This window comes from Trachypithecus francoisi, unplaced genomic scaffold, assembly GCF_009764315.1.
Source record: "Trachypithecus francoisi isolate TF-2019V2 unplaced genomic scaffold, Tfra_2.0 Lachesis_group11, whole genome shotgun sequence".
Taxonomy (NCBI): Eukaryota; Metazoa; Chordata; class Mammalia; order Primates; family Cercopithecidae; genus Trachypithecus; species Trachypithecus francoisi.
The window spans coordinates 103,907,112-103,927,550 of NW_022681456.1; the positions used below are offsets into that span (position 1 = coordinate 103,907,112).

The following is a 20,439-nucleotide window of genomic DNA, read 5'->3' on the forward strand; positions in this document are numbered from 1 at the left end:
TTCTTAAGATTAAATCATCTTAGGGGAGTGAAGCTCACATATGGTGAGAAAGGAACCCAGGTGGAAGTCCCTGGGACAAAGCATAACTGTCTCAGCCTCCATAAACTCAAATGTATTTAGCCTCATTTTCTGTGAATTTTTATTTTAAGACTGTTAGTTTCCGTGAATTCCAAATAGTAAAGGGGAAACCACACAATCCTAGATTCCAAGGACACACAGCTCGGCTGGCATGTGGTTTTGTCCATGATCACATAACAGCTGGAGAACTGAAGCAGGGAAAATAGATGTTTTGGGTTGCCCAAGGCCAGCAACTTCACAGCGAAGTATGTAGAAGTTCAAAAAGATAAACAGGTAAGTGGTGTCTATCACATCACAGTTAAATGGCGCATCACAGATCACAGGCTGGGCAGGAAAGCAAGAGATACACAGAAGGAGCCGAAAAAGGAAATGGGAAGTGAATGGAGTGCTTGGAAGTAACATTAGGATGACAAAGAAATTTGGTGTCAGTGGGAGAGCCATAAAAACATGAAACGATGGTTTGCAGGGAGAAGTTCAGACTTGGGGATTCAGAGGTGAGGAATTTCCAGCTGATTAAAGGGTCTATGGAGCACTGTTTGCAGTGAAGTGAGGACAGAGCGTGTTAAAAAAGAGAAGATCCATGTTGCCTAGTGTAACATGAGGGGATGGGGAAGAGAGGAAATGTCTCTAAGAATATGATGCAGCAGCACCCTGAAGGTCAGCAGAAGACTAAGCAAAAGCAGGTGTAAGAGGAGAGTGCAATAAAAAGAAAACCAAAATGAAGACAATAAATGACAGTGAGGAATAACGTCTGGAAATAGCAGTGAGGCTCAAATAAAAATGAGGTCAACTTCACTTCCTACTGCTGAAATACACAAGACAGTGATTTGTTTCCACAATGTCTCTTAATTCCTTAAAATTTGGGCTGATCATATTACTACTAATTTAGTAATTACTGAATTACAAAAGTATCTTTTTTTTTTTTTTGCCTATTTAATGAATTAAGACCGATGATTTGTTGAGCTGGCAAAGGTGCCTTACAGAAGGGGAAGGGGTGAGAAGACATCCTCATAATTTCACACATTTCTAATAGGAAGGAAAATTGGTACAGGTTGAACATCCCTTAACTGAAATGTTTAGGAGAAGTGTGTCAGAATTTGGATTTTGTTGGGATTTTGGAATATCTGCAGATACCTAGTAAGATACCAAGTGTAAATACGGAAGTCACTTACGTTTCATATACACATTATACACAAAACATGAAGGTAATTTCATACAATATTTTAAGTAATTTTTGCACAAAACAAGGTTTTAACTGTGTGTGTGTGTTTTTTTTTAATCTCATTTAGGTTTAAGGGATATATGTGCAGGTTTGTTATATGTGTAAACTGCATGTTGCTGGGGTTTGGTATACAAATTATTTCGTTACCCAGGTAGGCAGCACAGTGCCCAATAGGTAATTTTTTAACCCTCACCCTTCCTCCCACCCTCTACCTTCAGAAAGTAGGCCCCGATGTCTATTGTTCCCCTTTTTGTGTCCGTGTGTACTCAGTGTTTAGCTCCCACTAACAAGTGAGAACATACAGTATTTGGTTTTCTGTTCCTCTGTTAATTTGCCTAGGATAATAACCTCCAGCTCCACCCATGTTGCTGCAAAGGGCATGACTGCATTCTTTTTATGGCTGTGTAGCATTCCCTGGTGTGTATGTACCACATTTTCTTTGTCCAGTCCACCACGGATGGGCATCTAGGTTGATTCCCTGTATTTGCTATTGTGAACAGTATTGTAATGAACATTTGAATGCATGTGTCTTTTTGGTAGAACAATTTATATTCCTTTGGGTGTATACCTAGAATTGGGATTGCTGGGTCAGATGGTAGTTTTGTTTTTAAGTTCTGAGAAACCTCCAAACCGCTTTCCACAGTGGCTGAACTAATTTACATTCCCACAGGCAGTGTGTAAGTGTTCGCTTTTCTCCACAACCTTGCCAACATCTGTTACTTTCTGACTTTTTAGTAATAGCCATTCTGACTTTCATAAGATGGTATCTCATTGTGGTTTTGATTTGCATTTCTGTAATGATTCATGATGGTGAGCATTTTTTCATGTTTGTTGGCTGCATGTATGTCTTCTTTTGAGAAGTATCTGTATATGTCCTTTGCCCATTTTTTAAATATGGTTGTTTTATGCTGGTTAAGTTCTTTATAGATTCTGGATATTTGACCTTCTTTGGATGCATCATTTTCAAATATTTTCTCCCATTCTGTAGACTGTTTACTCTTTTAATACTTCCTTTTGCTGTGTAGAAACTCTTTAGTTTAATTAGGTCCCACTTACCTATTTTTGTTTTTGTTGCAAATGCTTTTGGAAACTACATTATGAAATCTTTGCCAAGGCCTACTTCCAGAAATGTATTTTCTAGGTTTTCTTCTAGGGTTTTTAAAATAATTTTAGGTTTTACATTTAAGTCTTTAATCCACCTTGAGTTGATTTTTGTATCTGGTGAAAGGAAGTGGTCCACTTTCAGTGTTCTGCATATAGCCAGCCAGTTATCCTAGCACAGTTTATTGAATACGGATTCCTTTCCCCACTGTTTGTAATTGTCAGCTTTGTCGAAGATCAGATGGTTATAGGTGTACAGCTTTACTTCTGGGTTCTTTAACCTGTTCCATCGGTCTATGTCTGCTTTTGTACCAGTCTCATGCTGTTTTGGTTACTGTTGCTTTGTATAGTTTGAAGTTGGGTAGTGTGATGTTTCTGGCTTTGTTCTTTTTGCTTAGGATTGCTCTGACTGTTTGGGTTTTTTGGTTCCATATGAATTTTGGGATAGTTTTTTTCTAATTCTGTGAAAAATAACATTGGTAGCTTGATAGAAATAGCACTGAATCTGTAAACCACCTTGGGCAGTATGGTCATTTTAACAATATTGATTCTTCCTATCCATGAGCATGGAATGTTTTTCCATTTGTTTGTGTCATCTCTGATTTCTTTGAGCAGTGTTTTGTAATTCTCTTTGTACAGATGTTTCACCTCCCTGGTTAGTTGTATTCCTAGGTATTATTTTAATGGATTTTGTGAATGAGATTGCACTCTTGATTTGGTGCTCAGCTTAGCAGTATGAAAATGCTACTGACTTTTTTACAATTATTTTGTATCCTGAAACTTTACTGAAGTTATTTATCAGCTTAGAAGCCTTTTAGCAGAATCTTCAGGGTTTTCCATATTGTCAGCGAAGAGAGATAATTTGACTTAGTTTCCTATTTCCTATTTGGATGCCTTTTATTTCTTTCTCTTGCCTGACTGCTCTGGCTAGAACTCCCAGGACTATGTTGAACAGGAGTGGTGAGAGTGGGCATCCTTGCCTTGTTCCAGTTCTCAGGGTGAATGCTTCCAGGTTTTGCCTATTCAGTATGATGTTGGCTGTGGGTCTGTCATAGATGGCTCTTATTATTTTGAGGTATGTTCCTTCGACGCCTAGTTTATTGACGTTGACTTCATTTTAACCACAATCTGTCATATGAGGTCAGGTGTGGAATTTTCCACTTGTGGTGTCATGTCAGTACTCAAAAAGTTGAGGATTTTCTGGCACTTCAGATTTTGGATTTTCAGATTAGGGATGCTCATCGTATATAATGTTTCCAGAAGGCAATTTGAAAAATTACATCAAGGGACACAAACACATGCTGTTCTTCGATTTAGCAATTCAATTTCTTTGAACTTATCCTAAAATTATTGAAGACATACATAAAGACTTTTGTACAAAGAAATTAATAAAAATACTTCAGCAGCATAAACCTGAAAACAAATCTAACAGCTTTAACAAGGGAATGGCTAAAAAATTAGGGTGCAATTATCTGATGGAATCCTCTGCTGTCTTTAAATACAATGTTTTCAAATTACTTATGAAATAGCAAATGCTCTAAAAATATTAAATTTTGTACGGTATCTTGTTCACTTTAGTTTTACAATATAATGTATTAGTAGAAATTTGAGATAAAGTAGGGTCAACCACTCAGGAGACATTTATTGCCACTGAAAAGACAGACTGTTACTCACCGTTCCCACGCGGAATGGGCATGCCACAACACGGAAGGCGCCACAGGGGAAGCACTGGGTCAGTCAGAGGAAGAGAGAGAACCGAGGGCAAGAGTCTTGATTCTGGTTTCTGAAGGAACAGGTGAGGCAGGCTAAACAAGCTTGGAATTGGCTACTTTGAATAATTTCAGCAGACTCTGGGGAACAGGGGCTGTCCCTACGTAGGGATCTGGTATCTGGCCCTGGGGTGATTAGGTTAGGTGGATAGTAGCTGAGACTGTATGAGCTCAATAAAAGAGATGGTTCGGTAGTGGGCTCTGGACTGGTTTATGTTTGAAAAGCGCATTCGAGGGCAAATTGTTTACTATCTCTAGGTATTGGCTAATCCTAGGAGCAACAGTCCCTCCAAAGTCAGCGAGTCCCAGATATCAAAGCATCAGAATACAGAAAATAAAAGACATAGTTAAGCCACTTCTATTTTTCTTAATTTACTTTTTCCTTTTCTACAACTAACACATATTACTTCTTTAATTCAGAAAAATAAGGCCAGGTGCCAGGGGCTCATGCCTGTAATCCGAGCACTTTGGAAGGCCAGGGCAGGAGGATTGCTTGAGCCCAGGAGTTTGAGACCATTCTGGGCAACATAGTGAGACTCCATCTCTACAAAAAACAAATAGTTATCTGGGTGTGGTGGCACACACCTGTAGTCCCAGCTACTCGGGAGGCTGAAGCAGGAGGATCCCCTGAGCATAGGAGGACGAGGCTGAAGTGAGCCAGGTTCATGCCACTGCACTCCAGCCTGGGTGACAGAGCAAGAGCCTGTCTCAAAAAAAAAAAAAAAGGAGGCTGGGTGTGGTGGCTCATGCACATATATTTTAGAGCATGTTTAAGGCAAGATGTGGATTTGCTTGTATTGCTCATACTGGACTGTGTACTGAAGATGGCCTTAAAATCAGCAGATGCCCTGGATCTCTTACACAGTACATACTAAGGTTGGTTCTTCCTAGCTGATCCTAAGGGCATTGCACTCAGGATAAAACACAAACCAACTGCATGGGTGTGAACATCAGAAAAATGATGTTTCTGTTTTAACCTTAGAATATATTCAAACCATTTTCCAGTTTGCAGTACAACCTGATTGAAAGGATATAAAAAAAAAAAAAAAAAAAAGCTAGCCTATTCCCCTATATGGATGGCCACCTGGTGAGTGGTACTTGTCTGCTGTGGTCCTATAATGTCTTGCAGATCAATTAGTAAATATTCCTCAAGTACCTACTGTGAACAAGATGCTGAGCCGAGAGCTGGAGATATGATGGTGACAAAAGAGACTAATCCTTCATGGAACTCAAAAATCTAACACACCCTCCTGTGTATCCTGGAGTTCTACCAGGTATTAATCAAAGGCTCTGAATGCCTCTGGTGGTATGGGCAAATGAAGGAGAAGGCCAAAATTATTGAGAAATGATATCATTTATGCATATTAGTGAAGAAAATGCAGCGCATAACCTTGAAGTTTTGATGTACATAAAATAGCCGTATCACTTCCCTGTGTGACATTCAACACCAAAGATGTTGGGTTTATCTCGTACTTGACTACTATACTAAGCTACTCTTAGTCCACTTAGTGTTGCTGTAACAGAATACCTGAGACTAGGTAATTTATCAAGAAAAAGGGTTTATTTGGCTCATGATTCTAATAGTGGGAAAGTTCAACACGGGACATCTGCTTCTGGTGAGGGCCTCAGGCTGCATCCACTCAAGGTGGAAGGTAAAGGGGAGCCAGAGTGTGCAGAGATCACATGGGGAGAGAGAAAGCAAGAGGGCAGGGTGCACCAGGCTCTTTTTAACAACCAGCTTTAACAAACAATTAAACAGAGTGAGTACTTATTTACTCTCAAGGAAGGACGTTAACCTATTCATGAAGGATCCACCCCATGACCCAAATACCTCCCATTAGGCCCCACCTCCTACACCGGAGATCAAACTTCAACATGAGGTTTGGAGGGGACAAACATCCAAACCATCGCAACTATTCACCTATAGTCTTGAATTTTAAGAGTCTTAAAGTATATTTTCAAAAACTGTGACATCAACTGGAAGCCACAATCTGACAGTAGACTATGGGAACAGAACGCCTTCTCTAGCACTGGTGGACAACAGCCACATAGGAAAAGTGAGAATCATGGCAAAGGGTGGGAGTAACACTTTGAAAACCTTTGGCTCACACCTGTAATCCAAGGACTTTGGGAGGCCAAGGTGGGTGGATCACCTGAGGTCAGGAGTTCCAGATCAGCCTGGCCAACATGGTGAAACCCCATCTCTACTAAAAATACAAAAATTAGCCAGGCGTGATGGCATGTGCACCTGTAATTCCAGCTACTCAGGAGGCTGACACAGGAGAATCGCTTGAACCTGGGAGGCAGAGGTTGCAGTGAGCTGAGATCATGCCACAGTACTCCAGCCTGGGAAACCGAGTGAGACTCTGCCTCAAAAAAAGGTTTAATCATCACATTCAGGAGATAAGATGAAGTGGGAATAAGTAGGAAGGTAAATCAAAGTTCATAAGACAGAAAGATCAGAAACATGGCAGGAAGATTAGTATGCGTTGGATTTGCACAAGCAGTTCAGAATAAGGACCAAAACAGTTACCAAGTCCAATAGACTAAAATGGTTTCCAAGTTCACTCATTTGTTCACACATTGTCTCTTATCTGATGGAATACAAAAGTGGAAGGTTTTTTCACTAATTTTTTAATCTATTATTTGATTCAACTATAATTAAGTACTCCCTTTTAAATATTTGGTTCAATATGGAAAAGTAAACTAGAAAAATAAATTTCTCTTAAAGATAAAAATTACTAAAAAACATTTGGAGAAAATCCTAAAAACATATCTGGTTTTCTTACTTTGCAATAAAAGATTAACAGAAGGGAAAAAGAAGGAAACAAATTATCAGCCAGGTGTGGTGGCTCATGCCTATAATCCCAGCACTTTTAGAAAGCCCAGATGGGCAGAAAGCCCAGGAGTTGGACACCCACCTGGGCAACATGACAAAATCCTGTTTCTACAAAAAAAAAAAAAAGTACAAAAATTAGCTGGGCAGGGTGGCATGCATCTGTGATAACAGCTACTCCAGAGGCAGAGGATGACGCAGGAGAATCACTTGAGCCCAAGGCATGGAGGCTGCAGTGAACCGTGATCATACCACTGCACTTCAGCCTGGGCAAAAGACTGAACCCTGTCTCAATAAAATAAACAATAAAAAAAAATTATCTTGTTCAATTTACTCATCTTAAAGCTGAGAAAACTTAGGTTCAGAGTGGTGAAATAATACGCTCAGCTGTGCTTTACATCTCAGTTTAAATAAAAGAATAAAAAAAAACAGAACTTAAAACAGTTCTCATGCATGTCCCATCCTCAATTACTGCAGAAACTGAAAACGAACGAAAGACACTTAGAATGAATTTCGATGCCACTGCCCTCCCCAGCACTACCTTTTAGCAAGTGAGCAGGCGGCATTTTTGGGGGGGAAGCAGTGGAAGTGTGCACCAGTTGAGGAAATCTATAAACACAGTGTACCTGGATTTCAACAAGACATTTTTCAAAGCTGGAGAGTAGTGTGCTACACTTTAAGCCTTTCATGATAGCCTTGAGAAAAAAATGGGGATGGATTAAAAGAGTTTGAGGCAGAAATACTAGTTAGGAAGCCATCCACTGCCATGAACAAGAATGACCAAGAGGGTGATGAAAATGAGGACCACGTCACTACTGTAGGCAGGACCACAGCTGCAGCTGCTGACATCCCCACCACTGCCACAAATAATATCATCTTTTACTGAATCCTGACATGCCAGGCACCATATGCTTTACGTATTTTATACAATCCTTACAGGCCTATGGCGTTTACTATCCCCATTCAGCATGTGAGAAAACCAAGGCTCAGAGAAATAAGGCAACTTCGCTATGTCATCTTGACTACACTACAGTCCTCAGTTATTCTGTCAAACACGTGTCTAGGCACTGCTGTGAACGTATTTTGTAGATGTGATTAAATCCCATGATCAGTTTACCTCAAGTGAGGGAGACTATCCTAGATAATCTGGGTAGGCCTCATTTAATCAGTTGAACGGTCTTAAAAGCAGAGCGGAGTCTTCCTTAAGGAAAAAGAAACTCCACCTGTGAACAGCAGCGTCCGCCTGTGCTGGAGTTTGGCCTGCCTTACTGACAACCTGCTCCGTGGGTTTCAGTCTTGCCTAGCCAGCCCCACAGTTGCATAAACCAATCCCTTGCAATTAATCTCTTAATATATATATCCTATTGGTTCTGCTCCTTTGGTTGAACCCTGGCTAATAAACATGGCAAACATCACACAATTATTAGGTGAAAGACCTCAGATGCTCTCAAAGTCAAAGTAGGCCAGTGTTCCACACTCCCTCCCAGAAGATCAGTTTTAGACATCAGCACTCCACAGAAATGGAACCATATCCAAATGCCTTGCAGACACTAAACGAATGCAACCTAGGGCAAGGTTACAAGCTCTGAAAGCCACTCTGCCTGGGTTCAAGCCCTAGTTCTGCCACCTTAATCTTAGGCAATGTACTTAAATTCTCTATGCCTCAGTTTCCTCATCTGAAACATGGATTAACAATAGTACCTACCTCATAAGTTGCTGGCGATCTAATGAATTATACCATGCAAAGCATTTAGAACACCTAGCACATAGTAAATACTCAATAAAGATTAAGAATTTTAACTATTTAACAGAACCAAAGAGAGAATTCTAGAAGCTGAGCTTTTGAAACAGGGCAAAGAGGGAGGAGAAACACTCATGATGACTATAAGGAAACTGGAGTCAAGGGAAAGCACTCATTTGTGATGCAGAATGTAATCAGAGTGATATAAGCACTGAAGAATGCTTCCCTGACTATGAGCATTCCAGAAAAGGCCAGCATTTCATAGGCATTATACCTAATCTAGGGATGGGCAAAAGCAAGAAACCACAGTTCATCAGAATTTCAGTTCCATATCAACACAGAAAAGTCCCCTAACTTGTTCTAGGCCTGACTGATACAAAAGAAGAATGCAGGGTTTAACATTTTCAACATCAGCAGGTTTTTCCAAAGGCACAAAAACGTATTTAGATTTGGATGGTCTACACTGAGATCATTGTTATCTGCTGGAAAACACAGCTCAACAAAATATAATTCCCGCAGGTTATGAGCAAATAGGAGACACAATGTAGGCCATTATCATGATTCACACTAGTCAGGCGGATATGCCAAATTCTACACAAAGCCTATAAAAGATACATGATTCCTGACAACTCAAGTAGCAACAAGATGAGACACCTTCCGTTTAACTTTGGGGAAAAAATACATCAGTGTTCATAAATATGTTGGTGTATCTTTTCACTGAATGGCGATTATTCTAGAAAAAAGGAAAGAGCCTTTTTTAAAAAGAAGCGGGACACTGCAACAAGCACATGTTAAAGTTTTACAAATACAATACAGATGTTAAGGGCAATGTTTAAACACGATATAGATTTTAAAAGCAATAAAACCCAATGGCTTCAATACGATCTAGACATAACATGGCTTACGGACAATGATGATCATAACCTAAAGTTGCTTCCATGTGCTTCCTAGAGAAATAGCTAAAGAAAATTGTTTCTAAACCTTTTGCTAAATAATTTGCCCCAGATGCCTTCTAAACTTTGAGGTGTGAATTGAACATCCCTCTAAGGTCAGGCTGTTTTTCTTATGACTACATACCCCAGAGGTAGCTATGATTATTGTTGAAAGGAAGTGATAAGCCAAAAGTGTTAGCATTTCAAGTTGAAAACTAAAGAGAAGGAGAACTGTCCTAAAGAAGCCACTAGCACCATGATGCACGGAAAACTGGATTTAGTCTCTCTTTTCTAGGTCAGAGTGGTTGCCTGTTATAGAAGAGATGGCCTACCTACAATGCAATATTGTTTGTTTCCATGGTAGTGTAAGCACAGCCTATCTTTGGGTGCCATGTAAACTCAGAGAGGAAATTTAATTCTCCAACCAGGGAGCTGGTACGTGTTCAAGGAAAGAAGACAGAGCTGGATACTGTGCTCATTGTTTCATCAAAACTTTTCTCTAGATCTTTAATAAAACAACTATTAATCTTGATAATCTTCTATTCCTTTTAACATCTATTGATAACACATTCTGTCAAGTAATCAATTTCAATCCCATCTACTGTATGGATGGCATAGATTCAATCTACAGATCAGATGTATACTGATCTAACTCAAAATCTGCATTTCTATAAAATGCACTTATAGCTTAAGTACTCTGTTGGCACAATAACATATTCTCCCTATATTCTCTGTTCTAAGAAAAAGAGATTATGTATTTTGATATACAGAGAGAGTTTCTTTACAAGTAACTTCTAAGCCAGAGATCCTCTGCACTGTAACTGAATTGAAATAAGAACAACTGGCTGGGGGCAGTGGCTCATGCCTGTAATCCCAGCACTGTGGGAGGTCAAGGTGGGCAGATCGCTTGAGGCTAGGAGTTTGAGACCAGCCTGACCATCATGATGAAACCACATCTCTACTAAAAAAAAAACAAAATTAGCTGGCTGTGGTGGTGCACACCTGTGGTCCCAGATATTCAGGAGGTTGAGGCATGAGAATTGCTTGAACCCAGGAGGTGGAGGTTGCAGTGAGCCGAGATCACACCACTGCACTTTGGCCTGGGTGACAGAGTGAGATTCTGTCTCAAAAATTAAAAAAAAAAAAAAATTAAAAACAAACAAACAAAACATCTCCTGATGTCACCATACTTAGCTGTTTCCACGAGTGCTCTTTTCATGTTAGGAGTTTGTTCTGATGCAGGGCACTGGATTTCTTATTGTTTAAAAACCTTCATTAAGTGTTTGTATTGGAAGTCAAGGCTGAGGGTCTTCGGCTTTGTCCCATGGAACGGCACAGGAAAAGTCTGTAAGTGCTGCAGGTTCTTTTCTGTGAGCATGCCTGGAGCACATATCCACATCAAGGACACCGAGTGATGGGGATGGTAGAACAACACAGGTCGTTATGCTGAATAAATGTGGAAAGTGCAGATACCTGCTTCCCAACAGGCTGTCGTGGAAATAAATGAAATAGTACTTATGCTTTTCAGAAGAACGTGAAATGTATTTAAAGAGAGAAGTAGCTGCCTTAACCAAATCCAGCAGCACATCAAAAAGCTTACCCACCATGATCAAGTAGGCTTTATCCCTGGGGGGCAGGTCTGGTTCAACATATGCAAATCAATAAATATGATTCATTGCATAAACAGAACTAGAGACAAAAACCATGTGATTATCTCAACAGATGCAGAAAAGTTTTTTGATAAAATTCAACACCTTTTCATGTTAAAAAACCCTCAACAAAATAGATATTAAGGGAACATACCTCAAAATAATAAGAGCCATCTACAACAAACCCACAGCCAACATCATACCATCATACTGAATGAGCAAAAGCTGGAAGCATTTCCCTTGAAAACTGGCACAAGACAAGGATGCCCTCTGTTACCACTCCTGTTCAACGAAGTATTAGAAGTGCTGGCCGGAGCAATCAGTCAAGAGGAAGAAATAAAGGGCATCCAAGTAAGAAGAAAGGAAGTCAAACTATCCCTTTTTGCAGATGACATGATTCTTTATCTAGAAAACCCTATAGTCTCGGACCCAAAGTACCTTAAGCTGATAAATAATTTCAGCAAAGTCTCAGGATACAAAATCAATGTGCAAAAATCATTCCTATACACAAACAACAGTGAAGCTGAGAGCCAAATCAGGAATGTGGTCCCATTCATAATCACCACAAAAAGAATAAAATACATAGGAATACAGTTAACAGGGAGGGGAAACAGCTCTACAATGAGAATGACAAAACATTACTCAAAACAGAGATGATACAAACAAATGGAAAAACATTCCATGCTCGTGGATAGGAAGAGTCAATATTGTTAAAATGGATTATATACTACCCAAAGCAGTTTATAGTTTCAATACTATTCCTACCAAACTACCAATGACATTCTTCACGGAACCAAAAGAAACTATTTTTAAATGCATATGGAACCAAAAAAAGCCCGAATAGCCAATGCAATCCTAAGCAAAAAGAACAAAGCTGGGAGTATCACCATTGCCTGACTTCAAACTATATTACAAAGCAAGAGTAACCAAAAAGCATGGAAGGGGTACAAAAACAGACATATAGACTAATGGAATAGAATAGAGAGCTCAGAAATAAGACCACACACCTACAACTATGTGATCTTCGACAAAGCTGACAAAAACAAGCAACTGGGAAAGGACTCCCTATTCAATAAACGGTGCTGGGATAACTGGCTAGCCATATGCAAAAGACTGAAACTGAACCCCTTCCTGATGCCATACACAAAAGCCAACTCAAGATGGATTAAAGACTTAAATGTAAAACCCAAAACCATAAAAACCCAAAAGACAGCCTAGGAAATACCATTCTAGACATAGGAACAGGCAAAGATTTCATCATGCAAGACACCAAAAGCAATTGTGGCAAAAGCAAAAATTGACAAATGGGATCTAATTAAACCAAAGAGCTTCCGCATAGCAAAGGAAACTATCAACAGAGTGAACAGACAACCTACAGAATGGGAGAAAACTTTTTGCAAATTATGCATCTGACAAAGGTCTAATATCCAGCATCTATCAGAAACTTAAATTTACAAGGAAAAACCAAACAACTCCATTAAAACGTGGGCAAAGGACATGAACAGACACTTTTCAAAAGAAGACATACTTGCGGCCAACAAGCATATGAAAAAAAAAGCTCAACATCACTGATTATTAGAGAAGAGGAAATCAAAACCACAATCAGATTACCACCTCATACCAGTCAGAACGTCTATTATGGTGGTGTGCACTTATAGTCCCAGCTGCTGGGGAGGCTGAGGCAGGAGAATGGCGTGAACCCAGGAGGTGGAGCTTGCAGTGAGCCAAGATCGCGCCACTGCACTCCAGCCTGGACGACAGAGCGTGACTCCATCTCAAATAAATAAATAAATAAATAAATAAAACATATACCGGTGAGACTGCAGAGAAAAGGGAATGCTAATACACTGTTGGTGGGAGTGTAAAGAAGTTCAACCACTGTGGAAAGCAGTGTGGCAATTCCTCAACAAGCTAAAAACAGAACCACTATTCACCTCAGCAATCCAATTTCTGTGTATATATCCAAAGGAATATAAATTGTTATAAAGCGCATTCATATTTCATTGCAGCACTATTCACAACAGCAAAGACATGGAATCAACCTAGGTTCCCATAAATGGTAGACTAGAAAAAGAAAATGTGGTAAATATACACCACGGAATACTATGCAGCCATAAAAAAGAATGCACTCATGTCCTTTGCAGAACATGGATGGAACTGGAGGCCATTATCCTTAGCAAACTAACACAGGACGAGAAAACCAAATACCACATGTTCTCAAAGTGGGAGCTAAATGATGAGAACACATAGACGCACAGCGGGAACCAACTCACACTGAGGCCTATTGGAAGGTGGAAGGTTGGAGGAGGGAGAGGATCAGTAAAAATAACTAATGGGTACTAGGCTTAATACTTGTATGATGAAATAACCTGTACAACAAACCCCATGACATGAGTTTACCTATATAACAAACCTGCACATGTACCCATGAACTTGAAATAAAAGTTAAAAAAAAAAAAAAAAGATAGTAGTAGTTCCCTTTTCAGCAAAGAAAAGAGGATGAAAGAAAGAAGGGGCCCAGATAACTTGGAGTGAAGACTAAGAGCTAAGAGACAACCTTATCTGGCAGTAAGCTTTCTGGCTTTCTTACTGATCAGAAATATGCCGTAATTTGCCTTTCAAGGTGATTTAAAAGCTCTGTTGCCTGCCAGGAACCAAAAAGAAGATGCATGTATCTTTCCTTTTGTAGAGTAGGAAAATCACCTATGTGTAAGACAGGCTGCCTGCATTCACTATCCACGCCTCATTGCAGACCTCGGAGGGGAAGCCCAAGAGAAAATGATGAAACTTTTCCGTGGGCCAATTCTTTATTTTTCAGTTTTCCTATCCAAAGCCAAAGGACACTAACATCAGTTCTTCTGTGCATGTCACTGGTGATTTCCATTTTCATGCCTACTCTGTTCCCTGGAAGAAATCCCCCGCCCTGCCTTTTTTTTTTTTTTTGCTGCTTCTCCAAGAGTTATCTTTCCATCAACACTAAAATTAGCCCTTTCTCTGAAAGCCTTCTGTGGTTCCCTCCTTCATGAACCAGATATAATTTCTCCCAACTGTGGGGGAGGGGGCTAACTCCTAACAGCCCATATATTGTACCATGTTCCTATCTTACATTACAAATATTTTGGCTGCATTTCTCACCTAGCCTAATAGATTTTGTAAGCTCTTTAACCCCTTCTCCTGCTTTATCCACGTCTGCTTCTCTGTTTACCTAGTAAGTGGATTCTTTAAGAATGAACTAACCCTTTCCACACCTTAAACAAACCACCCTTCATTCAAAATCTGCAAGCCTTTATTAAGCATTTAATAGGTGCAAGAAATTGGAGATTATAAAGCTGAGTGAGAACTAATTCTGGCCACCTGGGAATGTGCAACTTAAGTGTGGAGCTAAGAAACCAAATAACTTGTGGCAAACAGGCACAAGTGTTATCACAGGCACACACACAAAAAAACTACAGTGTGAAAATAAGAGGGGAGAATAATTTCAATGTGGGTGACGAGGTTCTGGGGAGGTTGCATGAGGAAAAGGGGAAAATCATTTGTTGAAGGTCAGAGTTCATTAAACAGTCTGTAATCATTATCTCCTTTAATTCCCACAACAACCTTCCAAGTTAGGTATTTTTACCCCTATTTTACAGATAAGGAAATTGAGGCTCAGAGAAGTTTTCAAATTTGACCAAGTTTACATAGCTGACAAGTAATGAAATCAGAAATCACAAGCCCAATGACCTAGTTCCAAAGCTTATACTATTTTCCTACACCAGTTCTCCTCCTCCACACATCAAAAAAGTGACATCTGCGCTCAGCCTTCAAGCTTGATTGGTTAAGATTCTCCAGGCCCATTTAGAGAGAGGGCAGGGGTATTCCAGGAACAGCCAACAGCCTGAGGAAAGGCCTGGAGGTGGGAAAATGTACATTATTTTAGGGAAAGGCAGGTCCCTTCACATAATTGAGTATAGGACATATCAGAGGCGCCAAGGTGGAAGCACTTTGGTCAAGAAGGATAGTAGATGATTCTTTACTTTCCCTGTGATATCCTTGAAAAATATGATAAAGTGTATTTCTAATCTACTTAAAAATGTATGAAATGTTGTAAGTAAAACATCTTTAATGTCTTGGAAATTATTGTTTTATCACAATAGTCTTAACTTTCAATTCTAAATATCCTTTAATGCAAAGCATAGAGTGGTAGAATGATTCTCTTTACATTTCCTTTTCCTTTAGACTTCTTTGTTTTTAATCTCTCTGTAATGATACCATCTAGAGATTTAAACCGTAAGATTAAAGACTAGAGAAATGAAATACAAATAATTTAGCTACATAAATGTCAAATTTCCTATCATGCCAACCATTTAAGTATTTTCAGGTGAGAATGTTAACATCATATAACTGAACTGATTTTAAGAAGTTTAAGAATGTTTTAAGTTTAAAAAAAATTTTTTTTTTGAGACAGTCTCGCTGTGTCACACAGGCTGGAGTGCAATGGCACGATCTCGGCTCACTACAACCTCTGCTCCCGGGTTCAAGTGATTCTCCCACCTCAGTCTCCTGAGTAGCTGGGATTACAGGCGTGCACCTCCAATGCCTGACTAGTTTTTGTATTTTTTAGTAGAGACAGGGTTTCACCATGTTGGTCAGGCTGGTCTCGAACTCCAGACCTCAGGGGATCCACCCGCCACAGCCTCCCAAAGTGCTGGGATTACAGGCGTGAGCCACTGCACCCAGCCAGGTTTAAAAATATTTAAAGTTAAAAAATTTGGTGGGTAAATGGGATATTATAGCCTAGTGTGATACAATATAAATAGTATGTGTCAGGGACCAGAAAGAGTGACAGCACCTGAGTAAGAGAAGGAAACAGGTGGGGCAGGGCATTCATAGCTAAATATTGCATAAATTATCAGTAAATATCTAGAAATACTACATGCCACTACAGAGAACATATCTCACCTGCAGTCCCAGCTCCAATAAGGGCTTACACTGAAGGCTCTTAGTTTCCACCGGCTCCTGCCACCGGGAAGGGGTGAGGCACTGGGCAAGGCAGGGGCTACAGAGGGCTGGGATGCTGAGAACCAGGGGAGACACTCCAGGTAGTAAACTTGCAAAAACCAGGGCAGGAAATCACTGTCTCACAAAACAGGCAGATGTATCAGGTGCACTTGCCTCCTGTAGGGCTCATGGCACACTCTGAGGCCCCTGATAATGCTTATGACCATGATGATGCTGACTAATGACCCAAATCCCAAGCACCCGAGTAACTCAGTAGTCACTGCAGAGAAGTGGAGGTCTTCAATTAAAGGAGACAACTGAAACTGGGGCTACTAGAATGAATTGTTATTTGCTGATTTACGATTTCCTGAACATGACACAAAGGGAGACTTCAAAAGGATGCTACCTCAATGCTCATAGCACAGAACGTCATGCTTTTTAGAACTAGGGAATCATTTCATGAGGACAAATTACATTGAAATCACTGTATTATCCTACTGATATTTTGGTTTCCCTACATATTTTAAACATAGTTTTTGCTTTTCCTGGAGTAAACCTTTCATGGAGTGGCAGTCCCTCCCCTCCTCCCTTCACTCTCTCCTTCCTTCACTCTCTCCTTCCTCCTTTTCCCCCTTTCCCCTCTCCTCCTCTCTTTACTTCACACCTCCCCTCTTTCCTTCTTCTCCCTCCTCTCTCACTCTTTCTTTCTCTATTTTCCTCCCCCTTAAATATGTGAAAAGTAATTAGCTCATCCTGGTTCATCTTGAGTAATGCATTTCTGGCTGAAATTTTGCCCAAGGATCCATGCCAGGAACAGGAGCTTATGTTGACTTGGACATGACTTTTGATTTCTGACTCACAAAATGAATTTAAACTACTGTAATTGCAGAACTACACGTTAAAGAGTCAGATCTTATAATATCACAGGTGAAAACACGAGCTGGTAAGAAAACAGAAGGCGAGAAAGCTGCCCCACAAAGGCTTCGACCTCAGACCATCTCTGGCAGTGAGTCTTGGAAATGTGCTGCTCCCCAAGACCGCCCTCTTCCTAACTCCAAGGATTCTGGAATCATTTATCGGGAGGACACTCAGTCACCTGGCAACATGCTCAATTTCGGTGTTTACCATCTAAAACTGACAGGGTGGGGAAACTCATAGTTTGGCTTACACTGTTTGAAAAAAAAAAAAAAAAAAAAAACCTTAGGGCTAGTTTTGTAGACGGCCACCAACTGGCCCAGAGGCCTGTTTTTGTTTTACCTCTGGGAATAGGGAGAAATAGTAAAAATATAAATACATTTTTTTCCTCCCAGAGCTCTCCGTTGAGAATTTTATTTTATTTTTACTACTCTTTAGATAAACAGGTGTCTGGAAGTGAGCACACTTGCTCATTAGCACCACCAAGTCTGATGGGAAAGAAATGAAAGCAGGATGGGCAAGAGCCATGGATTATAACTCTAGTTCTGTCGCGTCCTGGCTGTATAACTGTCAGCCAGCCTCAGTTTTCTCATCTTGTGAAATGTCTGGGACATCTTAGGTACTCATACCTGCGGGCTCTCCCAGCCCCCACAGAAACATTACTACCCTTAACTAAGAAAATTTAATTTTTATTATTCCCAACTTTACATTTGGTATGCAAAGAGCAATAAACCGTTTATCTAAAATAGTTAGAAAAATAGCAATAAACTTCATCTAAAAGCTTGCCATAAGTTCGTAACACTTATCTGGGGAAAGTCTTTCTTTGAATTAGTAGGTGCATTTTCACTGTTCGTTCTTTCAGTTTGGCCAATTTTAACTCACGTGGGACAACACTTTCTTAATGGACCAGACAGGACTCACTAATTTCACAAAGCAAATTGCAATTGTAAATTAGTAACTACATTAAGCTAATGTTTTATGAAGCACTTACTATTTCCTAAATATCGGGCTAAGCATTTTATTGGCATTCATATCTCATTTACTCCTAACAATCCTGTAAGGCAAGACTGCATAGTTATCTCCATTTTACGGATGGGGGAACTCAGACTAAGGGATTTCAAATAACCTGGGTGACAGACAGGAAAGGGCAGAGCTCAGTCCCGAGACGGAGCAGAAGGGGTGTCAGAGCTTAACACCACACCTGCCATCTTCTATTTTCAACAAAGGGTTTACCTAAGAGAAGGAATATTCAAATGGTCGAATTTCTGAAATCTCCCCACGATGTAAATTCCTACAATTATATTAGAATTTCGAAAGCCACCTCCTCTCATTGCCTTATTTCAGAGAAGAATCTGAAACTCTACCATCTTATTCCAAAAGGAAAGGAGAGAATTAACAGCTTCCCTGAACTTCTCTGCCAGTCTTCCTTTAGTAATTTCTGTTTTCCTGCTTCTCATTTGTCTTAAACAACAGCTGTTTTGTATTCATTCCGTAATTGTGAGCAGTGGTCCCAAAAGCACCGTTTTAAGAAACCACAGAATACTGCCAGTGAATACTAGTGAAAAGGAAAACGCACCGCAAACTTCCAACTCCATTCACAAAAATACCTCAGGAATACATAATCGAACAAGCTAACTCCACTGACGGCTTTCTAGAAGCTGCAGTGGTGAAAGACACGAGCCGCCTGTCGCTTACGGAGGGGCTGTCGCGGTGCGGGCTGCGGTACCGGAGTGTGGCCCCGCGTCCACGCGCACCTGCCCGCCTGCGCGTTCCACCGCGGGGCAGCGGTTCAAGCTGGGAAGCCGCGAGCATTTTCAGCTCGGAGATGAGGGGTTCGCAGGACCCGAGCTCCGTCCACGGCTGCTGACAACTGGTTTACACAAAAGAAAGAAACGTAGGAAGTCCCCTCAGCAGTGCATGCCACGCCGACGCCAAGGCGGGCGCCCGGCGGCGGGTGGAAGCGGATGCTCCCATCGCCGGGTGCAAGGTCCCCCTCCGGCTCCCTTTCGCCAATGCGCCCGGCCCGGGACCCAGACACGGCGTACTGAGCGCCGGCGGCAACCCCGGCTCCCCTCCCCACGTCCCGCTCCCCGGGAAGACGCGCTGGGCGCCACGCCGCACCTGTGCCCCACGGGGCGGCCTTGTCCCAGCGCCCCTCGGTAGGCGATGCCGGGCCCGAGGGGACAGGCGCAGGCGCTTCCCTCGGGGCAGAGGGCCGACCTGGCGTCGCGGGGACGCCCCCAACGCGTCAGGCGCCACGCGCCCACCTGGGGCCGCCGCCTCGCCGCAGGCAACCTCACCTCCCGTCGCAGCCTCCTCTTCCGCCGCCATCGCAGGAGCCACCCGGCCGGCTCCGCAGCCCCGCGGCTGGCAGCATGGAGGAGCTCCGGGCCCGCCCTGCCCTGTCCCAGGCGGCGGCTCTGGAGCGGAGAAGCGGGGACTGGCTGGCCCTGCCGGGTGCCGCGGCGGCCGCCACCGCAGCCCGTAGGCGCGCAGCCGACGCCGCCCCGCAGCCCGGCTGGCCGCGGCTACTGAGCATGCGGAGCCAGCCGCTCGCCGCTCTGGGCGCCGCTGGGCTCCCCGGCGGGAAAGAGGCCCGGGCCAAGGGCGGAGTCGCTGCGGACACCGCCCCGCCGAGCCCTGCCGCGAGCGGCACAGCGCGAAAAGGCCAGTTGAGTCCTTCTAGCAACCGCCCTATTGAAAACAGGCTTCCATGCTCATAGTAAGCTTTGTCCCAGCTTTCCGAAGATTGCAGTTGTAGACCCTCGGGGCAAAGGTAAAGGGTGAATGAAGATACTTGCACGGTGGGTTAGCGGAGGGCACGGGGCTTGGGTTGGGGAGGAGGGTGCTGGACGAGAGACTCTGCTCTTTTCTGCTTAAGGAAGGGCTTAGCTGCAGAGACGAGGGTGTAAATAACAGAGAGAGGGTCCCGAGGAAGCCGTTTTGCCTCCTGGAACGGTTGGGTAAATCCAGAAACAAGATCTTTTGGGGATCACTTGACAGCCCTACATCCTATGGCCACGTGTCTAGAATACACTGGTTTGCTGCCCTCCCACTGGTCCCTAGACCCATTCCTTGGTAATCTAGTAGGAGTAAAGGGAAGGCACAGTAGAGAAGACACCAAATCAAACTTTGCAACCGGCCTAAAGGTAATAATTTTCCTACAAGGACTCAATTCCAACGTCTTAACCAGCACCTTATGTGTCCTCAGGGCAG

General features: G+C 42.0%; 1 protein-coding gene across 7 annotated transcripts in view; it reads right to left on the reverse strand.

The window, feature by feature from the left end:
- ARNTL2 (aryl hydrocarbon receptor nuclear translocator like 2) overlaps positions 1 to 19,803 on the reverse strand; it is a 74,602-nt gene extending 54,799 nt beyond the window's left edge. For all 7 annotated transcript variants that reach the window (XM_033222587.1, XM_033222586.1, XM_033222594.1 and 4 more), the window contains exon 1: positions 19,524 to 19,803. In XM_033222587.1, the coding sequence (XP_033078478.1) occupies positions 19,524 to 19,554 (31 nt within the window). In that variant the 5' untranslated portion in view covers positions 19,555 to 19,803. The remainder of the gene's footprint in view (positions 1 to 19,523) is intronic.
- Between the last annotated feature and the right edge of the window lie 636 nt (positions 19,804 to 20,439).